Genomic DNA, 23,648 nt, shown 5'->3' on the forward strand with positions numbered 1-23,648 from the left:
AAATAAAGGTGCGTCGCCGGGACCAGAACTGCATTGCCGTGCCGTAATATAAATGGTAACATTAGCAGTTTTTCTTTTTGAAAACTCGAAGTTCGATAGAAAATGTGCTGTAAGCAATAAGAATAACAATCTTCTTGAACATTACGTTGTGTTCAAATAGTTGATGATCGATTTCCAATTTCCTTTGGATAGCACGGGCGAATTCCTCATGCATTTCCAGTTCCGTGCACTAAGAACAACGACAAAATGAATTTCTCTCGCGATTAAAACAACGTTATCACCTTTCATTGTTGAATCCCGATGACACTGAGTCAATTATACGCTTCAGACAAAAATAAACTTCGATTGCAGGACTCTAATTACTATACTTAACCGGAGTACACTAAAACGCAACCTTTCCACGACACCTGCCGGATCCGAATCCAATTGCGTGATCGTGGAGAAAAAGTTTGCCGGTTCTTGTTCGCTATTTTATATTTCTGAGGTTTTTACCCGCGGTAAACATCTCTTTAGTTTAGTTTCGCCGGAAGCGCTACATTAAATTCCGGGATTAGCTTAATCCTCTAACGTGGTATTATTTTTAATTCCACTTTCCGCAATCCTCGAGTTTTCGGCTCAAGGAACACTGAATCCTCAGCAGTTTTCGCAGCGGAGACTGGGAATCAAAGGTCGCTAATAGCACAGATTAAGCAATATCGATTGATGATTATCGAGAAGGGCGGAACGAGAGGAAATAAAAATTCCAGTACACCTTACACAACCGATCTAATGCCAGTGAACTTCCTCCGGTTAAATAGGACGGTAATCTTTGATAATACGATAATTACTAGCAAATTAATAATTCCATATCGTACGGTTGTTTTCATTTGCGAAAATAGGGAAGTAATATGTTCCAATCTGGGCAGATATAATGTTTAACGCACAGGTTCAATGAGCCTTTAAAGACAAACCGATTCTAGTATATAACTTGTATTAATCTGCGATAAAGGAGAACATGACGTCACGATCTAATCGACACGCCCCTTGCTGCTTAGCCGTGAAAATCGAAATTCTTGAATATTATCTGTTATGTAAGACTTGATGTACCATCTAATCTGATAAGTGTCGCTGTTGACTGATGAACCAGAAAATCGCCCATTATAAAATTCCACGTTCATTGATAATCGCCATCGCCATCAAATTCAATGAAAATCTCAGGATCTGATGTCCTGACACCACAGTTGGAATTTTTTTCAAAGACACGACAACTTTCTTCAAAGTTAAACACTGTTTTGGTATAACTTTCGTTGCACATTTTTCTTCTAACTATGTACTATTTTTGTGCATAATTTGAAAGTGATCACTTATAAGAATTACGATGAGCAGACTTTCGCCTCTTCCATTATAACAGATGTTAACATCATTTTTCATAACGCGCAGTTATTCAAATTGAAAAAGTTATCATTGAACTCTTGAGAGTTTCTCAGACTATTAAACCTTTCGGAAAAATAGTTTCACCACGTATTATATCAAAATATTACATATCGTGGGAGTTTTTTGCATTTTCAATCCGAAATTTTGTAACGGAGCATCGAGTTTGTCTTTCAAAATCTTCTTGCTTCATAAATATGTACGAGAACGATTTTTAACTTAACGTGTAAATTAAGATCCTTTAAATGTCTCCAGTGTTCTATTTATAGAAGTCTCAAGTTTCTGTACACACTATTTTGCACCTACGTATTTCCAGCAATTCGCTTCTCATTTAATTCCTCAGCAGGTGACAAGTTCTTCACGTTGTAAAATCGTCTGACCTGAATTTAGCGTTAAAATCCAGAATGATGCAACGGATCGTGATAACGCACTTCTTCCGACAAGAATCCAAAGTTGAGGGAAAAATTGTTATATAATCTCAATCATGGAATGCAAATTTTTCGACTTCTGCTCGGTCGTCGTGTTCTCATGGAAATTTCTCCAGTACACCCGCTTTAATTAAGGTGTACATACTTAATTAAAACTAAGAAACTTGAGTGTGCGCAACAAGACATTACTTAGAGCTTCAGGTATAAAGTTGGTAATTGGAATAGCAGTTAAATGTTTTGGGCGTGTGTTTGGAACGTGATTCCGAATCGTACACTTTACCAAGATAAAGGTGCACTGCACCCAGATTGTTCTATTGTAAGCTGGGAAATACCTTTGTTGAGTACCTGGACGTGCACTCAAATGGGCATTTGTTCGGATTTTTTCTTTTCCTGGAAACCAGAGCTTTATTTGCAGTTACAAGAGCGAAAAGACATAAAAGCGAGCGCGGCCGCCGAAAGATGCAGACAAATTCAAATGGGAGATAAAGTAATCATCTCTCTATCAAGCCGATCTCTCAGTTTTGGAGCATGATATGGTCTGGAGTTTCGACTCATTCATATCACCTGTCACAAAAATTTTATGAAATACCTGAAATATTTTAATTAAATCTAATTTGCGAGGTAACCTTTTGTAACATCACTATTCGGTTGGAATTTCATTAGACTTGATTATGTTTTTTGCCAATTACTTCGGGAGAAAGTGCTCACTTTTGGTTTATGGATTTAAAAATTAAATTTGTTGCTTCTCCGAAATGTTTCTTATCAGGGAACAAATAATAAGAATATGAGTGGTTTTATTAAAAACAGATTGAATGTTTTATCTGATGGAATAAAAGAGCTTTCAATTTTTTACATGCAATTGTTCTGCATCAATTTACTACTGCTATAAAAAGTTTTAAGCACGGTTTTTAGAAAATGGGAGTATTTTTTTATTATTAAAACGTACATAAATGTTCGTCATAAGAAACCTTGAAACCTTTAAATTTGGCAGTTAAAAACATCAGCATAAACAAGTTTTATTTTTCAGCCTCTAATTGGGCCTTTAATGACAACTTTAAGTGGATTCGGAGTCAGTTATTGTTTCCTGAAATTTTCTCCTTATGAGCTTTCGCGGAAATTATTTGCAACCAGATATTCTATTCTATTCTAGATATTCTTCGATTATTCAAGAGATACAATTTGCCTCTATGTCCCACAATAAAATTTCATTAATCTAGAGAACTCAGAACACTCGGCAGTTACAAAAAATCTTAGAGAATCCAATATATCCTCCAAACCATTTAAATAATCCAGAGAACCTACAGAATTTACCGAATCTTCAAATATTAACTTTGGTATTTTTAAGATGGTAAGGTTGGTATGGTCTCCTCAGAATCAAGTTGAAACTGCATAAAGGAAACATGCTCTGGTAACATGCATTTAATTGATTTTGGAAAAACATTTTAGAAAAATTCGTTAAATCAAGATTTTGACTTTTTTTAAATTTTGCATTGTCCATTGAGATATTGGTATAATATCTTTCGAGAATAATAGTTAGTTATTATTATGATAAGCAATGCACTTACCGATAACATAAGTATGCACATGAGGAAATTTTGCTGATAACACAAACTGTGTGTGGGCTGGATTCCCTTTTCACAAAAATGAAGAATTTAGTTTTGGTAAATGAAAATCCGACTATTTGCATCCCCTAAAGAGCGCTTTCCATAAATAAAGCTGTCGATTTTCCAACGTCAGCCCTTTTCCAAACATCGTTCATACATTATAATGCATGAGGGTTGGATTTAGATACTCTAGAATTGTACATTTTAAATGTGAAATCCGATACAATGAAAATGCGTACGAGATGGAAACTTTACGCTGAAAGCCTTCATAGTAGATTCACTAGAGATTGACAGGAAAAAGGACTAAAAAATGAACAACTCTTTTCGGTTTATCTGACAGTAGAATCAATTATAAAAAATCTCTCGTAATTTCCCTGCAATTATTAAAACAAACAGACCCGCACGGATTTTGATGGGGCAGGTGCACACCCACGGAAGAAAACTCTATTAATTCCAACACTTTCAAAGAATGGTTCTGCACTGTTGAAGCGCTGGAATTGGATCAGATTTAGCAATTAAGATTTTCCTTATTTATTAATAAAATGATCGTTCCCGATGTTCGTCCTGCCGCTTCTTAGTTGCGAATCCCACACACGCACCTCTGCAACTTTCAATTTCCACAATACAACGAGCGATAGCAAGAGTGTAATTAGCCACATAATTTATTCTGCACATACTCGAAGGTTATTAATGTTGATGTTTGCATGTATGCCAAAGTCACAGGAGAAAAGAAAAGAAAAAGAAAAAAACACCAGTCCTAAGATAATGCCAAATAATGGTGGAGATAGCACAGTCACGACGTTAGATAATCCGAGCGAGTATATGTTGTGAAAAAAAACCTCTGTACACATTACAGGTTCTGGTGCACACAGAAAAAAGGATAATAAGTTTTCACCTGTTGAATTGACGTGACTGCAGCTGATAAGCATAATGACTTGGTGTATTGAGTGGTGCGTAAAAATCTTCAAGATTATATTTTTCTTTTACCTCATTATTTTTATTATGGTCTTGATGTGTGTTTATTTTGCATTGTCTTTTTGTTACGGCGGACACAATGACCGACGGATCTATTATTAGCTACCATATTTATTCTTGAAATGATGATACAAGCAAGTGTTGCTGAAAAATGCATAGGCCATGGTAATTGAAACAGAAATGAACCAATAAAAGTGGCGCCTTTACAACGTACACATTAACCACATGCCGCATTCGCACAACAAACCCTTTTTCATTTCATCATCATCAAGTCGAACCGGCCAAGCCAAGCGATGAAAGATCATTTTATTCATCCAACTGTACGTAGAGAGATGGAGAATGAGCTTTCGGGACAAAGCCACCGACAATTTTCTGTTTCTATGAAGCTTCATTGGGCACGTACTGCACATTTACCTGTCTAATTGTATAAATTGCCGAATTTAACTTTATTCTACACGCTTAACAGCGTGGAACAATGTTTGATGCCTCTAATGTGTTCAAATTAAACTGTACCCTTCTATTTTCATTTTCACTTAAATCAGTTAAATTGTGGCTATAATCCGTGCAAGTCGCTTCTTTATTTAAGGTATTTTAACATGTTTTTGATCGGTTTGTTTACGAATTTTCTAGGTGTTTTTTGCGATAGTTTGTGTCATCCTTTAGAAAGTGAAGGTAGGTCAGTGCTAAATGAAAACCACGAAAAGTGAATTGAGCAAAAATAAACTTTAATTAATTGTGAATTTTTTACTAATTATAAAGTGTTGTGTTTAAACATTGTTTATTTACAAGGTGATGATAGCAATTAATTTTTTGAGCGAGTTTCAAGATTTATTATTATATGTATTTTAAGTGATATTCAAGGAACTTTTTCATGGCAAAAACAAAGTTTAATGCCTTTGAGTTATCTACTAGTTGAAAGAGCAGTTGGAAATCTATCATCTGGCCAAATTTCAGATCAGTGCGACAAATACTCAAAGAGATTTTAATTTTTTTTTATCGTTTGAATCCTATTTTTTTTTGGAATAAAATCGTCCTTTGAATTTGTGATATTAGGAGCGAATTCTCACCAAACCAAAGACGAGAAAAAACGGTGTTGAAAACCGCATCTATCTATCTGCCGTAGTTTCAGAGATATTGAGCACCGATATTTCCGGACCTTCAAAATTTTGGCCATCTGGCGACTAATCGAAATTTTAATTGGCCAAACTCTGTTATTTCTTGATGTACCCAAATTTTGAGCACGGATTAGAATTCAGCGTAAAATGAGTCTCAACAACGCAAGTTTGCTTCAGAAATAAACCAGCTATTGACCAAAATTTGAGTTTTTGGGATGTCTTTTTGGGGTGATATTTAGGGAACTTTTTCACGGTGAAAATGCCTTCGAGTTATATACCAATCGAAAGTGTAGCTCGGAATCTATCAACTAGCCAAGTTTCAGATCGATAAGACAAATAGTTTAGGAGAAGCCGTTAAAAAACAAAAAAATTGATCGGAAATTGTTTTGGATTAAATTAAGACATGAGTTTTTAGGGTCTCTTAGAACCACATAAATTCTTATATTTGATTAATTAATTGATTGATTAATTTCCTCATTCTCAAGTCCTGAGTGTCATTTTTCCTGCAGAGAATTGGACGACAAAGGGAGCAATTAAAAGATTCTCTGGTCCTTTATTCTCAATTCTTATACGTTGACAATGTTAATTTAGAAAGATAAAAATTCAAACTTAGAGCTCAGGGGTCAATTCTGGCACATTTTAATTTGAAAATTCCTTTTTCTATTTTTCAATTTTAACGAAATCGAAGACAAATAATAAAAAAAAATCGAAAATCTTGAGGAAGGCCGCAAAACGACGTAAAAAATAAGAATTGTCCTCCAGTTCTAATTTGGCTGTCAATTCGAAGGCTCAACACGGCACTATTCACATAATCAATACCTCGTACATTTTTGGAAGATGACTCCTTTCCCTAAACGATCGTGCTTATGGGAATTAATAAACGTCGGCTAAAATGAGTAATTAAACCGAAGAGTTTTATCTCTTGGCATAAATCATCGTAAAATTCCATCTGCACGACTTTTCCAGCAACCGTCAATTTTTAAATATTCTTCGCCCACCTCATAATATAACAATGCTTACATTGAAGTATAGTCTTATCACACATTTTGATGCATTGTTGAAAATGCATTAGTTTATCACAACCTATTATTATGCTGCTGGTGTCTTCCTCAACAAAACAGGATACGTCGACTTGACATCTCCTGCTGCATCTCTGACCATAAAGAACGATTTTTTCACATTCTTCGTTGCAGAGCTTGAATACCACGGAAAGTGTAATAACATTAAGATTCAGTTGGATGGTTTTAAACTGCTTCATTATGATTTTAACTAATGACCTCAATAGATAAAAAAAATGGACAAAGAGTGTAAATTGAGACGCCAATGATTCTAGTGAGAAAGCGGATTTTCGACAAGCAGTTGTTGCAAAGAGAAATGTTAGATCTCTTGGTAATTATTTTACAAGAAGATGGTGATTTAAACCCATCTCCGTTAGAACCAACATGGATAAATATCATAAAACCGGTAATTGTAAACGTTCAAGTAGAAATACATTCACTTTCAGTATAATTAATTATAGAACTGAGCTGAAAATAGTTTTTCCCGATTGTCTCCTTGATTGAGCAATTCGCGAACATTATCGCTTCATTGGCACGAACTAATTAGAAATTTATTAATTCACCTGTTATAGAGCAAGGTCTGGGGAACTTGTCTATTAGCTGCAATTATCATTCAACGTTATAATTATTCACGGTTTTAGTGCGCGTGCAACGAGAAAATGTGACTAATAACAACATTCACGAACTCATGAAAAATGTTTAACATGTTTACGGTACAAGTCGTAAATTTTATAGCGAAAATTCCTGAGATTTATTTTTTAAACAGACAGCAAACATTTCACGCAAAGGACGATTTGGGAGAATAATTTCAATCGATTGAACTGTCATGAGCGTGGGTTTAAAATTAATTGATGATGAAGCCTATTAATATGAAACCGGCGACTTTATTTCAGTTACCATGCGACTTATCGGAATTTTTATGCAAATATGAATTATTTTGCGGCCTTGAGGTCATAAACATGCCACCTTCATCTCAAGCAAAACGTAAAAAATGACCCGATTTCGTTTATTTGGTTTAACGCCCAATTAATTCCACATGGCGCCCATTAGTGACTAGGTTAGTTAACAGGCTAAAAATGTCACCAAACCGCAGGTCATCGTAACTGTCAATGTTTGACATGCAAACGTTACTTTATTCACGACCTGAATTCCTGTAATGACTAAAAATGTAAATTTTCACTTTTAATTAATTGGCAAAAACTCGCTCTATTACTGCAGTTAATGAGGCACACTCGGTTTATGTTATTAATTAATGAAATAATTGCAAAAAAATTAAACGAAACTTTCGTATCTTACGACAAAGATGACGTTTTTACGGTCGCCACTTTACAAGTTCACATTGAATGTAACGTAATAATTACGTAAGAGAATTTATGAGATATTTTCAACATTCTTGTTTGTACATCAAATCGGTTTATTTTCTGCAATTACGAGAGAGAAATTTGTAATTGTCAACTGCTATTATAGAAAAAACATCACTTTCTTTGACATTCCTAAGAATAAATTGCGCCCCTCTCTCTAAGCACAGTCGATACAAATGAGTAACTCTTCGGACATTTCCTGAGTGAGGTAAGCATGTGGGCAATTTGCACAATCAAATCCGAGAATTGTTTTTAATTGCGACCACTTTTGATAACTAATCAGCCCCCATTACGTTGGGTGGAAGGGGCTAATGATTTCATTGTCTCAAATGGGAGCGTTCTCGCAAAGAAGATCATTACCTCGAGAATGGCCCTATCATTATTTTTAAATTTGGACGAAACGAACAACGGAATTATCGAATTATTTTCTTGTTTGTTTTACATTTCGAAATTAAATTATTACATGGTAATTTTCCTTTTTATAACCATCTCGTTGAGTTGTGAGAAACGTGCTCTTTAATCATCGATTTTCGTGATAAGGGAAATTTAATCAAGCAGTGGGTGATCAATGGAGACACCTTTTCGGTTGCCGTTTTAAGGTTTTATGGATTTGAATTGAATTAATTGGAGGTAAAGGTCACCCACCTGTAGAAGAGCCCCATTTTTCATTGTACATACATATTTATGAGTCGTGAAAATGTGGTCGAACGGATTCATTCCTTTGGAAGAGGAAAATGTCGTGCTTGAGCCAATTTTTATGTGCAATTTCCGAGTCAATCGATGAACATTTTTTCAATTTTTCGTTTTTCGCCGCCACTCGTAAACTAATACACCGACCGATCGAAATTTGACTAGTTGATAGATTTTGAGCTGCTCGAAATTTGTTGAAAATCGCCCCAAAAATACCCCATGAAAACAGATTTTGATCAATGTCTCGTTTATTTCTGAAGCAACCTCAAGTTATTTGGGCTCATTTTACGCAGAATGTCACGCTGAATCCAAAAACAGTTATGAGTTATGGCTGTTTCAATTTTTGGGTTTCAGTATGAAGACCGTAAGAGCGTGTAAACATTGAATTCGAGGCTACTTCGCAAAGTTGGTGTGAGAAGTTGGTCCCATTTTATTATTTCATAATTAAATTATATTCTCTAGGTACTTGAAATTCAGATTCGACAACAAATAACTGAGTTATGGCCGTTTGAATGTCGCGAGAGGGCCAAATTTTTGAAGGTTCGAAACAATCCGTGCTCAATATCTCGGAAACTAATAGAAATGTTGGTAAACCGTTTACGCCATCGTTTTTGTCTCGATTTTTTACATAAAAAATTGTTCTTAGATTTTCCAAAAGACGAAAGTTGCAGTTTTTCGCGAAAATTCATGACTAAAACTGTGCCAAACTTCTGATATCGATATCTCGCTTCTTTTTTAGAGTAAATTTGCGTTATTTAAATCGTTTTACGCAGAATTTTGCGCAGATTCCAAATCTGGGTTATGGCCGATCAAAATTTCGTACCTATAGTTGTTTTTTATTTTTCAAATTTTCAATTTTTTTTTGAATTTTTTTAAAAATTCTAAATTTGATTTTTACGTTCAAGAAGAAAGTTTCCGGTATGGTGGAATTTTTTGACGATTTTTCGAAAAAAATAAAAAGCACTTATTGAATTTCGACCTCGCTGGAAGTTTTCAAATAGCATTATTTTTATTTATTTTAGACCTTTAGTTTAGGTAATTTTGGGTACCGAACAGTTTAATCCACAACATTCCGCTGACATATTACGATAGCGATTTGTTGAGAATTGACAAGTTCGGTTATAAATTTATCACCAGGGAGCTAAACATGTAAGTCTTATAACTTTCAGTTGAGACCGTAATGATAATAAAATTTTAACGATGATAAAACATGAATGGAATAATAATTGGTCCCTATTAAAGCCGGAGGTAACGTAAACACTGGTTTGGTCGTTTTGTCATTTCAATCCTCATCAGCGGTGAATCATTCCTTGGTTGGAAGTGAACTTGCCGCAAATTTAATTCTGACATACTCTTGTGGGTCACGTTTAGTAATTCAATGGAGGTTAACTGATCATTCTGTCTAATTTGTGCAGTTCGTATAAAACGTTCGTGTTGGTTTTCTTATTTTTTTTTAGATGATGAGTTTCATGAGGTCCGCAAGTTTTTTGATTAATTCGCATTTTATGATGCGAATACTGAATGAAAGCGCCTGTGGCACAATAAGAGCAGCTTTGTTCCTGTTCTTGTAGGATACAATCAGTCTCATATGTCAGGTGTTTATTATGGAAAATTACCTGCTGGAAGTCCTAGAACAGGATAATAAAAATACATCATCCGAAACTCGCACTTTACGAGATTGCGGTGGTGAGCATTTAAATACTACGACTTCCATTGGGTCATAAACTCAGTATGCGTTAGTTATCTTTTAATACAGTCGTTGTTATTAAAGGGATAATTTATGTTTCCATCGCAAAACGACCGATCATCCAAAAAAACTCGAAATTAACGATGGGAATGTAAGCAACAAGGCTACTCGGTAAACGCCGATCATATCAAAAATACAGGTCATTTGGACGTGTGTTGACCTCAGGCTAAATGTGCCGCTTACAAGATCAATAGCTGACTCGATAGACGGCGAAGAAAAGGGAGACAATCAACTTTCAGCTCCATTCGTTCCATTATTCGCTTCCAAAATTCGAAATTATTTACACCATCCCAAATTTGCATAGAAATCGGAGGCGTTCAAAATTTCAGCTTTGCGCATTAACCATATGGGCTTTCAGGACGGTTCGCTCTAGTTTACAAACGCTGTATTTGCTTTTGACATCATAGGATCGTTTCAATTGAACTAGCGCGGAAATGCTTCATAAATACAGGACCGGGCCAAAGTTAAATTTCGATACGGTTTGGGTCTATAAAACGATCATAGTATTGCCCATAATTAGCTTTATATGCTGTCTTGTGAATTTTGAAGATTTACGAGTTTTTAACATTATCTGAAAGTTTACAAGTATTTTTACAACAATTTTTTTTCTGAGGAAAATGACAACAATCATACAGGCGTAAAACAAAAACTCAATTTTATACAGCGTTTTGAAGTTGAGAAATCTCCTAATGTTGCCGATTATTGGTCATTTTACCCTAACAGAGAACTTGAATTATATTACAACAAAATCGGTTTCTTCCCTAAATTCAAAATTTTTGGACTGAAAAATGCTCGAATAATAAATCAACTGCAAATGGAGCTCTCAATATTTCATCATTTTATGTAAAATACGTCGATGCAACGTTATCAGTCTCTCCGGGATTAATACGTTTAGCGCAGGCTGCAGCGGCACCGGAAACTCCTTTGAATTTGATTGATCGGCGTATAAATTAAATCAATATAAATTAATAGCACAAATTACTCGTTGAATAGACAAAGCACAAACAATAAATTCTCCGATGAAATTACCATATCCGGTGTTTTTAAAATCCCCGGAATTTTTTCAGGATTAATGACTTTGTAGCGACCCAGAAAAATTTCTGGACAGTGCAGACACACAACGACCCAGATATTTCCGGTCAAAAGCTCCGGGCTGAAGAGAGACGCCCTATTATTAGACTGGTTACCATGAATCGGTTATCGATTCAACAAGAATACAATCCGTGGTAAAAAACTATAATACACATGCGTTGGGAAATAAGCGCAGAACGAATTAATAAGAAATATGTCATGCTGCATGATTCCACTAACACAAATTACAAGTTGAATGTAGCAGGTGTGGCTTATATTCTTCGAACGAAAGTGAAATGGAATTTGAGAAAATGAAGCATTAGACTCGATGTTATTACGTTCGATGTGTAATTTTATCACAGATTTTAACATGTTGTCTTTTTAATGCACAGTTCTTCTTATTGAAGGTTATTATCTTCTTGTTAATTCTGCAATGATGCTTCACGGAAAATTAGAGAAGAAAATTGGGTTTTAATTGTAATAAATCACTTCCGCTTGCGCAAGAAGTTTGTTATTTTCGTTTCCATTATAATAGTTTCAAGCAATTAGAGGTTTTTGTGAGGACCACGTTCAATTTTGTTAATGGATGCTAACATCATCTGCTCAACCAATGAACTTTTCAAACACCACTCATTCGAATGTGTTTGTTATTAGTTGTGGACAAAAAGGACCAGAACTGTCTTTTTCAGCCGAAACCGAACACATAACTTGCTCAACGATGCGCTATGAAGAATCTAACTGTTGATTTTTATTAGCAAATTTTCTAGTTGGTTTTTTGCAATTAAAGGCCACTTTTATGGGAAAACCGATATGTTTTACGACCATTAAATTAATTTTCAACGTTTTTGATAATTTATTGGCGTTAAACGGCATGTCATTAACTTGGGATTGACTACAGACTTTGATTATATTAACTACAATTGGTTCAGGTTGCATGTACAGTGAAATCTCTCTTGAGCGGATAGCAACGGGTCCAAAATGTTTATTCGTTTAAAGGGTGCTTAAATACCTATTTGGTGCTCAAAGGACGCTCAATAGGAACGTGAACTCATGAGAGCGTTTGTTTAAGAGAGATTTTACTGTATTATCATTCACAAAATATAAAAATCAAATTACCTTGGATTTTGGGTGAATGGGAGTGTACTTGGCGATCTACATAAATCGAACTCTTCTTGAAACTGCACTTTATTAATAAATTTTATTATCAATTTCTTTCCTTTTTCTCGCTCAAAGTAAAATTCTAGTCGAAATTAAAACTTTGAAATTGAAGTTTTAACATTAGAAACGTCAACTGTCTTTTTAATTATCTACCACGTTTGCCAACTGTCACATTTAGGATGTTTTTTTTTGCCAACCTTAGTAACATTTGGTAAATGCATATCATTTATTATTATTAACAACAAAATAAGGTCACTTGCTGTCAACCCTGCCAACCCAGTTCGCGTAGGAATTTAGTGCTTTTAGTGTATTTTGTAGCATAATTTGTTGCCAACTTATATGTCAACTGTCAAAATCTCCCAAACTCTCAACGGATATATTATAGAGCTTATTACTGTCAGTCCACACTCTTTTGTAAATTTTCTAAAATTCTTGGGTGTAAATCAGGCTTTTAATTTTTTAGGGAGAATATAAGTGGAAAATTGAATGAAACTATTTTTGAGGTTAACGCGTTGTCAAAGATTTGTTCCAAAGGAGGAACTTTAATAAGGATTTGACAAGTTTTGGCAAACTTGCGAAGGACGATTAGCTTCTATGCATGTGACAGTTTCGCCAAGGTCAAACGTTTTGCTACCAACTGCTGCTGATGAGAATTAGATGACAAAGTTGGCATTATTGTTTCCCTAGAGTTTAACATTTGTCAATTCGACATGAAAATTGCTGTGTATCAAAGTTACGTAAATAATTATTGGTGCGAGCTCTTAAACAGGTTCCAAGTGAAGTGAAATTTTCTTCAGATGCGACTGTAGTTTTCAATTGGTAAGAAACAAATTCAATTCTGACACATTACATTGACAGAACTTACACGATCGTCTTTTGTACCCCAAAACCTAATTCACATAGCACCGTCATTGCGACATTTGCAACAGGAACAAATTACACGATGAAGATTTTAAAATTTGTGACCTTGTATGGACATTTGCAACCTAAACCAACTGTTTTTAAGCTACAGCAAAATGGACAATGACAATGATGCCAACACTAACAAATAAAAAAACTTTCTGGTAGTCTCCTCATTCATTCAGGTCTTTTAAAAATCCATTGAATTCAATTTGGACCCGAGGTCAGAGTGGTGAGAAGTCTTCACCACTTCTAGTCTATTTTTTAATGCTATGTTATTATTTTTCATGTTGTTTCCTAACGCGCTGAGAATTCTCCCACCTGTCATAATACTTTTGAGTCGCGTTAAAACCTGAAATTAACGCTTTATTCCAAGCCCTGGATGACATTGAATTTGAAAATAATTGGCTCGTGAATGAGTGCCAAGGAGTCTTTTTCCTACAAAACGAATCCTGGCCGTTGTCAGTCACCCATAAAGAAGAAGAATTTCAAAAAAACGCCATGGAAAAAGCTAATAGATATGTAGGTGCACGACAACAGGAAGGTTGCTTCTGTTTTTCAGACGTCCTTGTCAGCTCAATAATAGCTCTGTCCGCTAATTACAGCTAATACTTTTAACAATAATCTTATTGAAGATTTGTGTTGCAAACCAGTGTTGTTTTTGTGTTGTTTGCAGTTTTACCAACTTTGGTGAGTTCCACTTTTGGAGTTTATTTTCTTTCCATTTCGCATGTTTTTGCTAGAAAAATGAAGAAAATAGTATAACGGAACGAATACTCACTTCCCGTTATTAAAGTGTGACCACATTACTTTCAATCTTTTTTTTACAACGCAATCAGTAATGCTTGATCGTGGTCTCAACAAAAATGTGATTGCTAATAATTAACGAATTAATTAAGGAAATTCCAAATCTGTCAGTTTCCGCTTCTATTGACCACGAACAGAATCACTCTTAAGCCAACAGGAAGGCGTTCAACATGCAAAAGATTTCCGCAAAATCGCCTCTAATTAACGTCTCGTATAATTGATAGGAAAAGACAATCAATATGACTGATTAGTGCACGTGTTACAAAAGTTACAACGTGGTGCGACACTTCTGGTTTAATTACAGAGACTGCAGTTCTTCCAAGCTGCGCGATTTTAATGAAGTCAGTTTGAAGGAATGAATAATGAAAGAAGTTCATAGAAAATAGCCGGGGAGCGGATAATTCAGTGCTGTGCTGTTTATTGCATTTTCTTTGATACAAATAATGGTAACGACGCAGAAGAGCTGCCTCTGCAGTAATAAGGCACAAAGACGGTTTCAAGAGCTGTTATAGACCGAAAGTATATTCAATTTTAATGATCAAGAAGATTTTATTCCAGTTATTTTTATCATGTCTAACAACCGCGAAAATTGTGTTTTCCTTTTAATTTGCGGCACGTGTACGAAATGTTATAAACAACCTTCAAAACTCACATAGATTTTATCAAATTGCATTGGAATGACATTGGTAATCCGATATTACACGATGCAAAAATGCAGTTTGCAGATAACGCGCGCTGCTTTGTTTACATTCCTTCTAAATAATCTGAATTATTTGGGGTACTTTACCACGAAAGACAGAAAACCGTCACATCATAGTCTGTTTCCCATCCTCCAGATTCCTTCATTGGTCACGCCGTCTGCTTCTTTACAGTCAGACCGGCAATTATCTACGTTTTTACTGCCGCTATCACTAAAAAAATCCAAAAATCCGATGACTACACGTGGGAAAAAACACGACTCATATGACCACAGTTCCGTACCTATAATTTTTACTTTGAAAGGAAATAATCGCGTCTTTAATTACACAAATTGCACGTTTACTTACATAAGACGACCTTGAACTTGCGGTTTCCAAGATTCGGTCGTGACATTGACGAATTTAATGTTTGGAGATCCCTGAGGTTATAGGAAAATTGGATTTTAAAACCAAAGTAGTTTCGAAGTGGCTGGAAAGATTTTGATTAAAACTCACCAAATTGTCATAAATTTCCGTGGAAGGGTGCGTTTTCCGGTTTTTTCGTTTAGTCTCCCTATTTTTCACCTGTTATCGATGTGGGAGGACGATGTGAATGATTAGCTGATGTAAGGACTTCGTGCGTTTACTAATGGAAACCATTCACTATACTAAATGTATTCACGTTCGTAGGATTTCGGAAAAATAGCGAGACAACATTAATCTTTTCTTGTAGAAAAAAAAAAACAAGTTTCCCAGCAAAATCTTTCAATTTCGACGCCTGGGAGTCATAAGCCCCGGACGTGGGCGATTTATTTTAACGCAAGTACCTCTTGACTTCTTTCTTTTATCATAGAAGGTCGGCAGAGAACGAAAAGAGGCAAAGACAAATCTGTGTGCAGCGGGGAATTGCGTTTAATTAAAAAATAATAGAAGAGATAAATAAAACTCTTTTTTAATTAAGAGGGTTAATCCTGCAAAGAGGGTTTTGTGCGCAAAGGGTAAAACGCATGTAAATGTGCCCGGATTTAATTTATGTCTTCCAAAGTTAATTAATAAGACTAAACTCGGCCGTGTTTTCGGTGTAAATAAAGACTGTAAGAATTGTGGTCGTTTGCTTGGTAATCAGTTCGCAATTTCTGTTTATTGTTTTCATTGTTAATTTCTGGCACGAATTGTGAGGCAAGAAAACACAATGCACGTAAATTGGTTGCTGCTCATCTGTGACCGTAATCAATTAGTGAGGTATTCAATGGAATTTTGTGTACAAATCTGTTTTCACTAATGTTCTAGGGGCAACAATGCGTTTTGGGTGTATTCTAGCAATTCAGGTTGAATTACGACATATTAGATTACGGCTCGGTGCAGTATGTTAGAAACGGAACTTGAAACTTTTGCAATTGGATGGTGGAAAAATGGTGGATGCGCCTGGGATTTTTATTCATATAAAAATGGTTTTTTCTCTACAATTTTGCAATTTGGTGGAGACAATATTCGACCTAAAAACAGTAATTTCCCTAAATTTCATAGATGTAGCACTAAAATTACCAAAATTACGAATTTTAGCGAAGGATGTTGGAAATATTTGCTTACTCCTAAAATTAAAAATTTCTAATGTGTTTTTTTTGCTTGACAATTTTGCAATTTTGCAGATTTAATATACGACTCAAATATTATAACTTCCCCAAATTTCGTAGCTATAGCACTAAAATTATCAAAATTACGAATTTTAGTAGATATGTCCAAAAATTTTATTTTATCTTTCAAATAAAAATTTCTAATTTTTTTATCTTTTGTTCTACAATCTTGCAATTTGGTAGGGTTAACACACGAGTTAAAAATAGTAATTTCCCCAAATTTTATAGCTGTAGTACTAAAATTACTAAAATCACAAATTTTAGTAGAGGCTGCAGGAAATTTTTGCTTGGCCTCAAAAATAAAAATTTCTAAAATCTGTGTCTTTCGCTCTACAATTTTGCAATTTAATAGAGTCAATCCACAACTCAAAAATAGTAACTTCTCCAAATTTTGTAGCTGTAGCACTAAAATTACCAAAATGACGAATTTTAATAAAGGATGTCGGAAATTTTTGCTTGCCCCAATCATAAAAATTTCTAAAATCGGTGTCTTTTGCTCTACAATTTTGCAATTTGGTGGAAACAATACACGACTCAAAGATGGTAACTTCCCCAAATCTCATACCCGTATCACTAAAATTACCATAATTACGAATTTTATTTAGCGACAAAATTAAAATTACGATGCTTCTTTTGTACCCTCTCAAAGTAGTACTTCAGGCAATCAAAATTATAGGTATCTAGCTATTATTAACACTCTCCATTATCGCAACACGCATATAATCAACTCAGAGGCCTCAAATTTATCTCCAATCTGCACGGCAAATTGAACAGTTAATATTCATGTCATGCAGGCCGAAATTTTGTCATAATATTTCTCTTTTAATGAACATCTCGGCTGGACATTGGCAGGCGCACCATATAATTTTAAGCATTCTCTTGATAAGTTTGACGCGAATTTGTGGGTAACAAACAAGAAAAAGTCTTCAGCGGTCATACGAAATTACTTTGTTGAACTGGATAGTTCCCATTGCAGTCTCCCACAGATACAATCAACGTAATATTCCAGGCATTGTTTTAGTCAATATTGCGTTTAGGCTAACAAGAATCGAGTCCATTACGTAATTACGTAGACATGGGAAAACTAGCACCAGTGAGACATATTTGAATGCAAATCTCCCCTATTTTTTATATTTCAACGGTTTTTTCCTTCCGCTCCTCGAAGAAATTGGTGACTTCCTCGGAAATTCGGTTCAACTCCACCCATTAGTGGTCGCTCTTGCAGAACTTTTAACGTCGTAACATAAATCGAATGACGACATTCCAATTTCATAACTTTTTACTGAATAATGAATTTATAAATCGAGTCCACTTTGCCACAATTTATGGGGACTTTTGTCGGAGACAATAAGTTTGTAAGTTTCCGCATCAAATGTGACAATGTTGGATACTGGTTCTCCTATTATGTCACTTTTCTTTTAAAATAGGATCGCAACTTCGACGTTTATTATTACCTGGAAATATACGTTTATGGAGGATATAAAGTTGGATGTTGGCATTTAAGTTCTACACGTAATAATGGTAATTAATATAAATAACAAACATTATTGCGCTGTTAAATGCTACCGTTAGATCAAAAATAAGTCTGTGCTTAGCACAATTTACTTTCCTTCATTTGTATGAATGTGAGGAGAGTTGTTATTATGTAAAATGCGCAACAACTAAGTCGTCATTAGGGTTTTCTTTCCTTGCCGAAGCTCGCTTAATAAGCAGATAGGAAATTAAACGTTGCGCTAAATAACGTTAAATGAATCTAACTGCTACTTCAATGGGTACGAAGAAACAATAATTTTACTTTCAACGGATGAAAACTGTTCAACTTATTGAAACATTTGAAATTGCCTCACCAAGGATTTAATTTCATCTAATTTACGTGTCTTGTCATGTATTCAGCACACATTTGTAAAAATGACGTAAAAATTCGTGATCATTTAACATGGAATGTATTAAAAAGTTGTGCCCGCCAGTAAAAGAAAACATTTTAATTCGATGTAACATTTAGCATGTTTGCTTACCAAACTATTTTTAATTGTTTATCATTTTGACCTGTGCTGACCTTCCAGGTTGCATTGAGCAAAATCAATACTGCATATTGTTTACAGAAGGAAACAATTATTTTCAGCGTTTGAAACAGGTATTCGCCATATGCAACTACTGTTATGCAAAGACTAATAAATCGTGAAATTTTAAATTATTGCGTTTGTGTAAGTCTAGACATTCTTAAAATCACTGAACGTGCATGCGAGAGTCATATTTTATCCAATTTGAACTTGTACTCATTAAAACAAGTAAATAAAACCGAGAATTTTCCGTAGAAAGTCAAGTTTCTAATTTTCTCAACGTGACCATCAAGATGATTTTTTTCGAATTAAGAGCTGGCGTTTTTTCCGCCTATTTATCTTAACGTTACCTATCTGGAAACCAGGTGCGTAACCGTGCACTTGTAATAATATATCATTTTAAAGCCATCGAGATTGCGAATAAAACGCATGAACAAAAATAAGATTTATTTGCTTCTGGAGGTTATGGGAACCGGCGGCGATTCCACACGTGTGTTTTTGACTATTCCTTGCACGTGACCTTAATTACCACCTGTTTTATCAAACAGGTAAGCGTTCGCGATCATTACATAACAGGCTTTACTTTCGCATTTATTTTTGTCGTTCTTTACCTTGACAAAGAACTGTGCCATTACAAACACATTCCGGCGATCCCGTTATAAATTTACGATAATAGAGCCATTAATTCGACTCTTAAAAATGTGATTAAGAAAAAATTATCTCCGCGAACGGACTTTATTGAAGAAACTTGGAAATGGGAGAACGCGCTCTAACTTCCTTCGCTTTTTTTTGAAAGGATCGATCTTTAATTTTTCTTCAATGAATAGGAGGAGCATTGGCCTGTTTATACTCAACGTCCGGTCTTGAGGTCTTCACAAAATTAAAGCTCGTTGTCACGGAACCATCAACAAAAACGCTAATTGCTGAATAGGTACATCATTATGTTATGCTTATGATAGGAAAAAGTTTGCTAAATTCTAGACCTTTAAGAATGCGAATCGAAAGTAGGTATTAATGTCTCAGGAGTCTCATTAGGGTTTTTTGCGACCCACCTGCAATTTCGTTAGTTAGATGGGTGCTTAATGACAACATGTTACCCATTTGTCTGTGAAAATTATTAAATATTTAGTTTCTGTACAAATATTTTAATTCGTATTGAAAACAAACTTGAAGGACTTGTTTAAATTGACATTTGAATTGATATATGAATTCGCCTAATATTTTGAAAAACAAATTATTGGAAATTATTTTATGAATTTTTGCGGTTTGGGCCCCAACTTTAACTTTTATATTTCCATGATTTAAAACGACAAAATAAATGTACAATGGACAAATGAAAATCCAAAGAGAATCTAAAGTAAAACTGGAAAATTCAAGAAAATGCAGACAGGTCTACAAATTTTAAAAAGTCAGAATCAACCTTAATCAGTCTCTGCTAAGTATTTAGAACACAGGAACGAACTCGGCCCTTTCTACAGAATTGTTGAAGATTTTAAGATACGTTTAGCCCGATTACAGTTAATTATAGTTTTATAATAAAAATTAGAACTCGGTCACTTAATTTGAGGATTAGTTTAACGGCATTTTCACGGTCAAAAATACAGTTAATGAGGTCTCAATCAAAAAATTTGAAGAAGAATGCAAATTTTGAGATTTTCTGATGGGCATTTTGCTTTGCCTATTTATTTTTGCGAAATTCCATAAAATTACGACCGCAAAAATGGTGGATGCGCCAAATTTTCTGATTTCTTAAATTTCGTAGATCGACATCGAGCATTTAAAGCTTACAGAATTCTTCTTTATAGTTTTTGCGTATGTTTTCGTTGCGAAGACTCTTGGAACTGGCAGATAATCCGAAATTTGCCATTTTAAAACCCTAAAATTCGACGTTTCGATATTAATTTTTTATTTAGTTCTGGAGATGCATGAAGCTACGGAGATTTATAAAGAGTTTCTGTACATTTAGACGGTTTTTAGGGCTGTATTTGCAGAATAGTACTCAAAATCCATAAATTTGTCAATTTCTGTCAAGATTCAACAGCTAAATCTGGAGAAAACAGTAGAAATCGGCAAAAAATCTGTAATATTTGTAGACAAATCCGTTAAATTTGATGCTAAAATCACGATTTTTCGTACATTTACACGGTTTTTGGTATTTGCAGAGTAGAGCTCAAAATCCATAAAACTTGCAGTTTTTAACAAGATTCATCAGATAAATCAGGAGAAAACGATAGAAATCTGCAAAATTTGTAAAGAAATAAAGCTCATGACTCTAGATTAAATCGATTTTGGTAAAATTTTCGATTCTAAGTTCTTCTAATTGTTGCAGGACGTAATGTGCCCTGGCTGCGGAAGATGTTGGACAGCTCTACAAGTGGTATGGAGTACAGTATACGTGATTAGTGGAGCTGCTCAATTAATTTCCGGGATATTTTTTATGATATCCATCCCAGCACTCCTCCACCTCAGCTGTAACATATGGACTGGATCGTGGGTGTGTATTGTGTAATTTCCATTTAAAATTGCCTTTTTCAAAGATATAATCCCAGAATTTTACATAATCCTCTCCATACATCAGTAATGTATTTCTAAAACCTCCGAGCCGTAATTGAATGTTACTTAATACTAGGTAAAGTCACTTTGGTTCATAATTGATCAGTGTTGGATTACATACTGCAAAGACAAACCTGTAAATTTTAGCACTTTGGCACTTCATTGCTTCCACGCAGACCATTATTTTGTTGGCTCGGAGGTATTGTGTCGGAACTGAATCAACAGAAAAGAAAGCAATCGTGAAAAATGGAAGCTATTGAAAAAACCCTCGAGATTGAAAGTTTTTGTGGGGGTTTTGGGAGACAATTCCATTCTGACCAAGCCATTATCGGAATTATTTGGACCAAACTGACATGTTGAAACACGTCCGAAAAACTCACAGGTTTCCTATATACAGGGCGAACACAAAAAAATTCAATGTTACCAACTTATGACCTTATAAATCCTAACTGTTTTTTTAATGACCGCACCGAAAATCTTGGACCCGGAACAAAAGATCCTCCGTGTTCATTTACCCGGAACATTCCGTGATATATGACGATAAAATCCCCGATTGTTTACTGTTATTTCGGTCATAATCTGCGATAATTAATCCAGTATGATTAAAATGTTGCCAACTTCGCAAATCTGTTACCGTTATTACTCGAAGGAATAACAATTAATCCGGAACTTGCCACGACGTAGCCTGAGGTCCGAAATTTTATCCAGCATTGTTTTAATTTCAACACGATTACGCAAATTTCGTGTGGGTCGCTTCGCCAAATTACAAAACTGTATTTGTTTTCCGATTAGCTAAATGAAATGGAGATTTTTGTGTTATTTTATAATGTTATGTCATCACCATTTGGAGCTTTTCTCTCGAAAGAAATTTACAGTAACAGCTCTGCTGAGACAATAAAAAAGTTAATACGGGATCAGACGCCGTTTCCGGGCGATCGATTTCGTTTATTGTCCGCTTTTGTTGCAATCGTCCGGAATTGATCTATTTTTGATAATTTTGTTTGTTTGAGAGAAACAAGAATATTTTGCGTGGAAAGTTGGGAGCGGGGGCCACTTGTCATTCTTTTACGTCTTTATAGGAGGCTTTTCTTGTGGAAACTAGGATTTTCTTTATCAGTGTGCACGCGTGTATGGCAATAAAGACCTTTTACGAGCACGGAGCGCTCATTCTTCCGCTGTTAAAAGTAGGAAACCAGAAAACGCTCTAATAAAATCAGGGCTATATCCTTGATTGTATTCGCTTTAGCGATACTTTGAATCCACCAATTATATCATCTTCAAGGATGCTAAAATTTTCAATACTTTGGCTAGACGAGAAAAATGTAATTTCCGGAAAATTGCAACTTTTTCCGGCACAATTTGGAAGCAATTACTTCTACACAACGTCCACGAAGAGCAAAAAACTTGTACAGTGGCGTTGTTCATTTCCGTTGCAAAAGTAAAAGTGGTAAAACTTTTTCCACGTCTTTTTTTCCGTGTCAATCGATACGTCCAGTGTGGCGGAACATCTTGATCAGTTTTAACACGTCTTCACGGACGACCCAACTTCACAACATCCGATGGTGCGCCAAGAACCGTTGGGAGCGTCTTTTCGAATTTTAATACAGTTGGGTGTTACGCACGGATTATTTTACGATGATTTCAATGTCGCCAAAGGTTGTTACGACGAGAAAATTTCAATGTAAAGACGGAAGTTTAGACATGGGAAATAAAAACACTTCAAAGGAATAGTGACGAGTCGGAAATGTTAATTTACCAGCGAGTGAAATTTATTCAAGTAAAATTTCAAGCTCTGGACGCACATTTATGGGAGGAATTTATGTCAGTAATAAATAATGCCATTTGCGAGAAGTTGCGATTTTAATGGACGCAACCATTTGGTTTGCCCTTTATGCCTTTCATCAATATGAATTAGGATCGCAACATTTTTTATTGCTTCTTTTTATGCCTGTCAGCGTTAAATGGTCGTCCATCTGAACGGACTTGATCGAAATTGACTCGAAATTATGATTCTATATCTATGTAGTATATGCAACCAGCTGTGCAATCAAGAATAATTAGTTGCGCACTGTCGGCGTTCAATTAATTTCCAAACATGTAAATTCAAAATTACGTCAAAGTAATACTAATTATTATTATTATTTTATTGCCGATGCGTTAATACACTTCCTTCATTAATTAATTGCACGGTAATTGCTTGTGTATTCGCAGACCGCAATCAACTTTACATAAATCTTTAGGGAGACGTTTTGATTAAGCAAATAGCAATCAGGACCCACATAACATAACATTCGCATGCAAATTTAATTAGCACTGGATCTATAATGTAAAAGTTATCAAATTTGCGCAACAACTAATTTTAATATAACAGGTACTTTAAGAATTCTTTTTGAATTTCGT

General features: G+C 35.0%; 1 protein-coding gene across 1 annotated transcript in view; it reads left to right on the forward strand.

Moving 5' to 3' along the window:
* LOC148179841 (uncharacterized) overlaps positions 1 to 23,648 on the forward strand; it is a 34,711-nt gene that overhangs the window by 5,081 nt on the left and 5,982 nt on the right. The window contains exon 2 of the mRNA XM_088030224.1: positions 21,025 to 21,189. Coding sequence (XP_087886350.1) covers positions 21,031 to 21,189 — 159 coding nt within the window. The 5' untranslated portion in view covers positions 21,025 to 21,030. The remainder of the gene's footprint in view (positions 1 to 21,024; positions 21,190 to 23,648) is intronic.

The sequence above is a fragment of the Gnatocerus cornutus genome, chromosome 2 (assembly GCF_029298725.1).
Source record: "Gnatocerus cornutus isolate USDA-ARS CGAHR chromosome 2, icGnaCorn1.1, whole genome shotgun sequence".
Lineage (NCBI taxonomy): Eukaryota > Metazoa > Arthropoda > Insecta > Coleoptera > Tenebrionidae > Gnatocerus > Gnatocerus cornutus.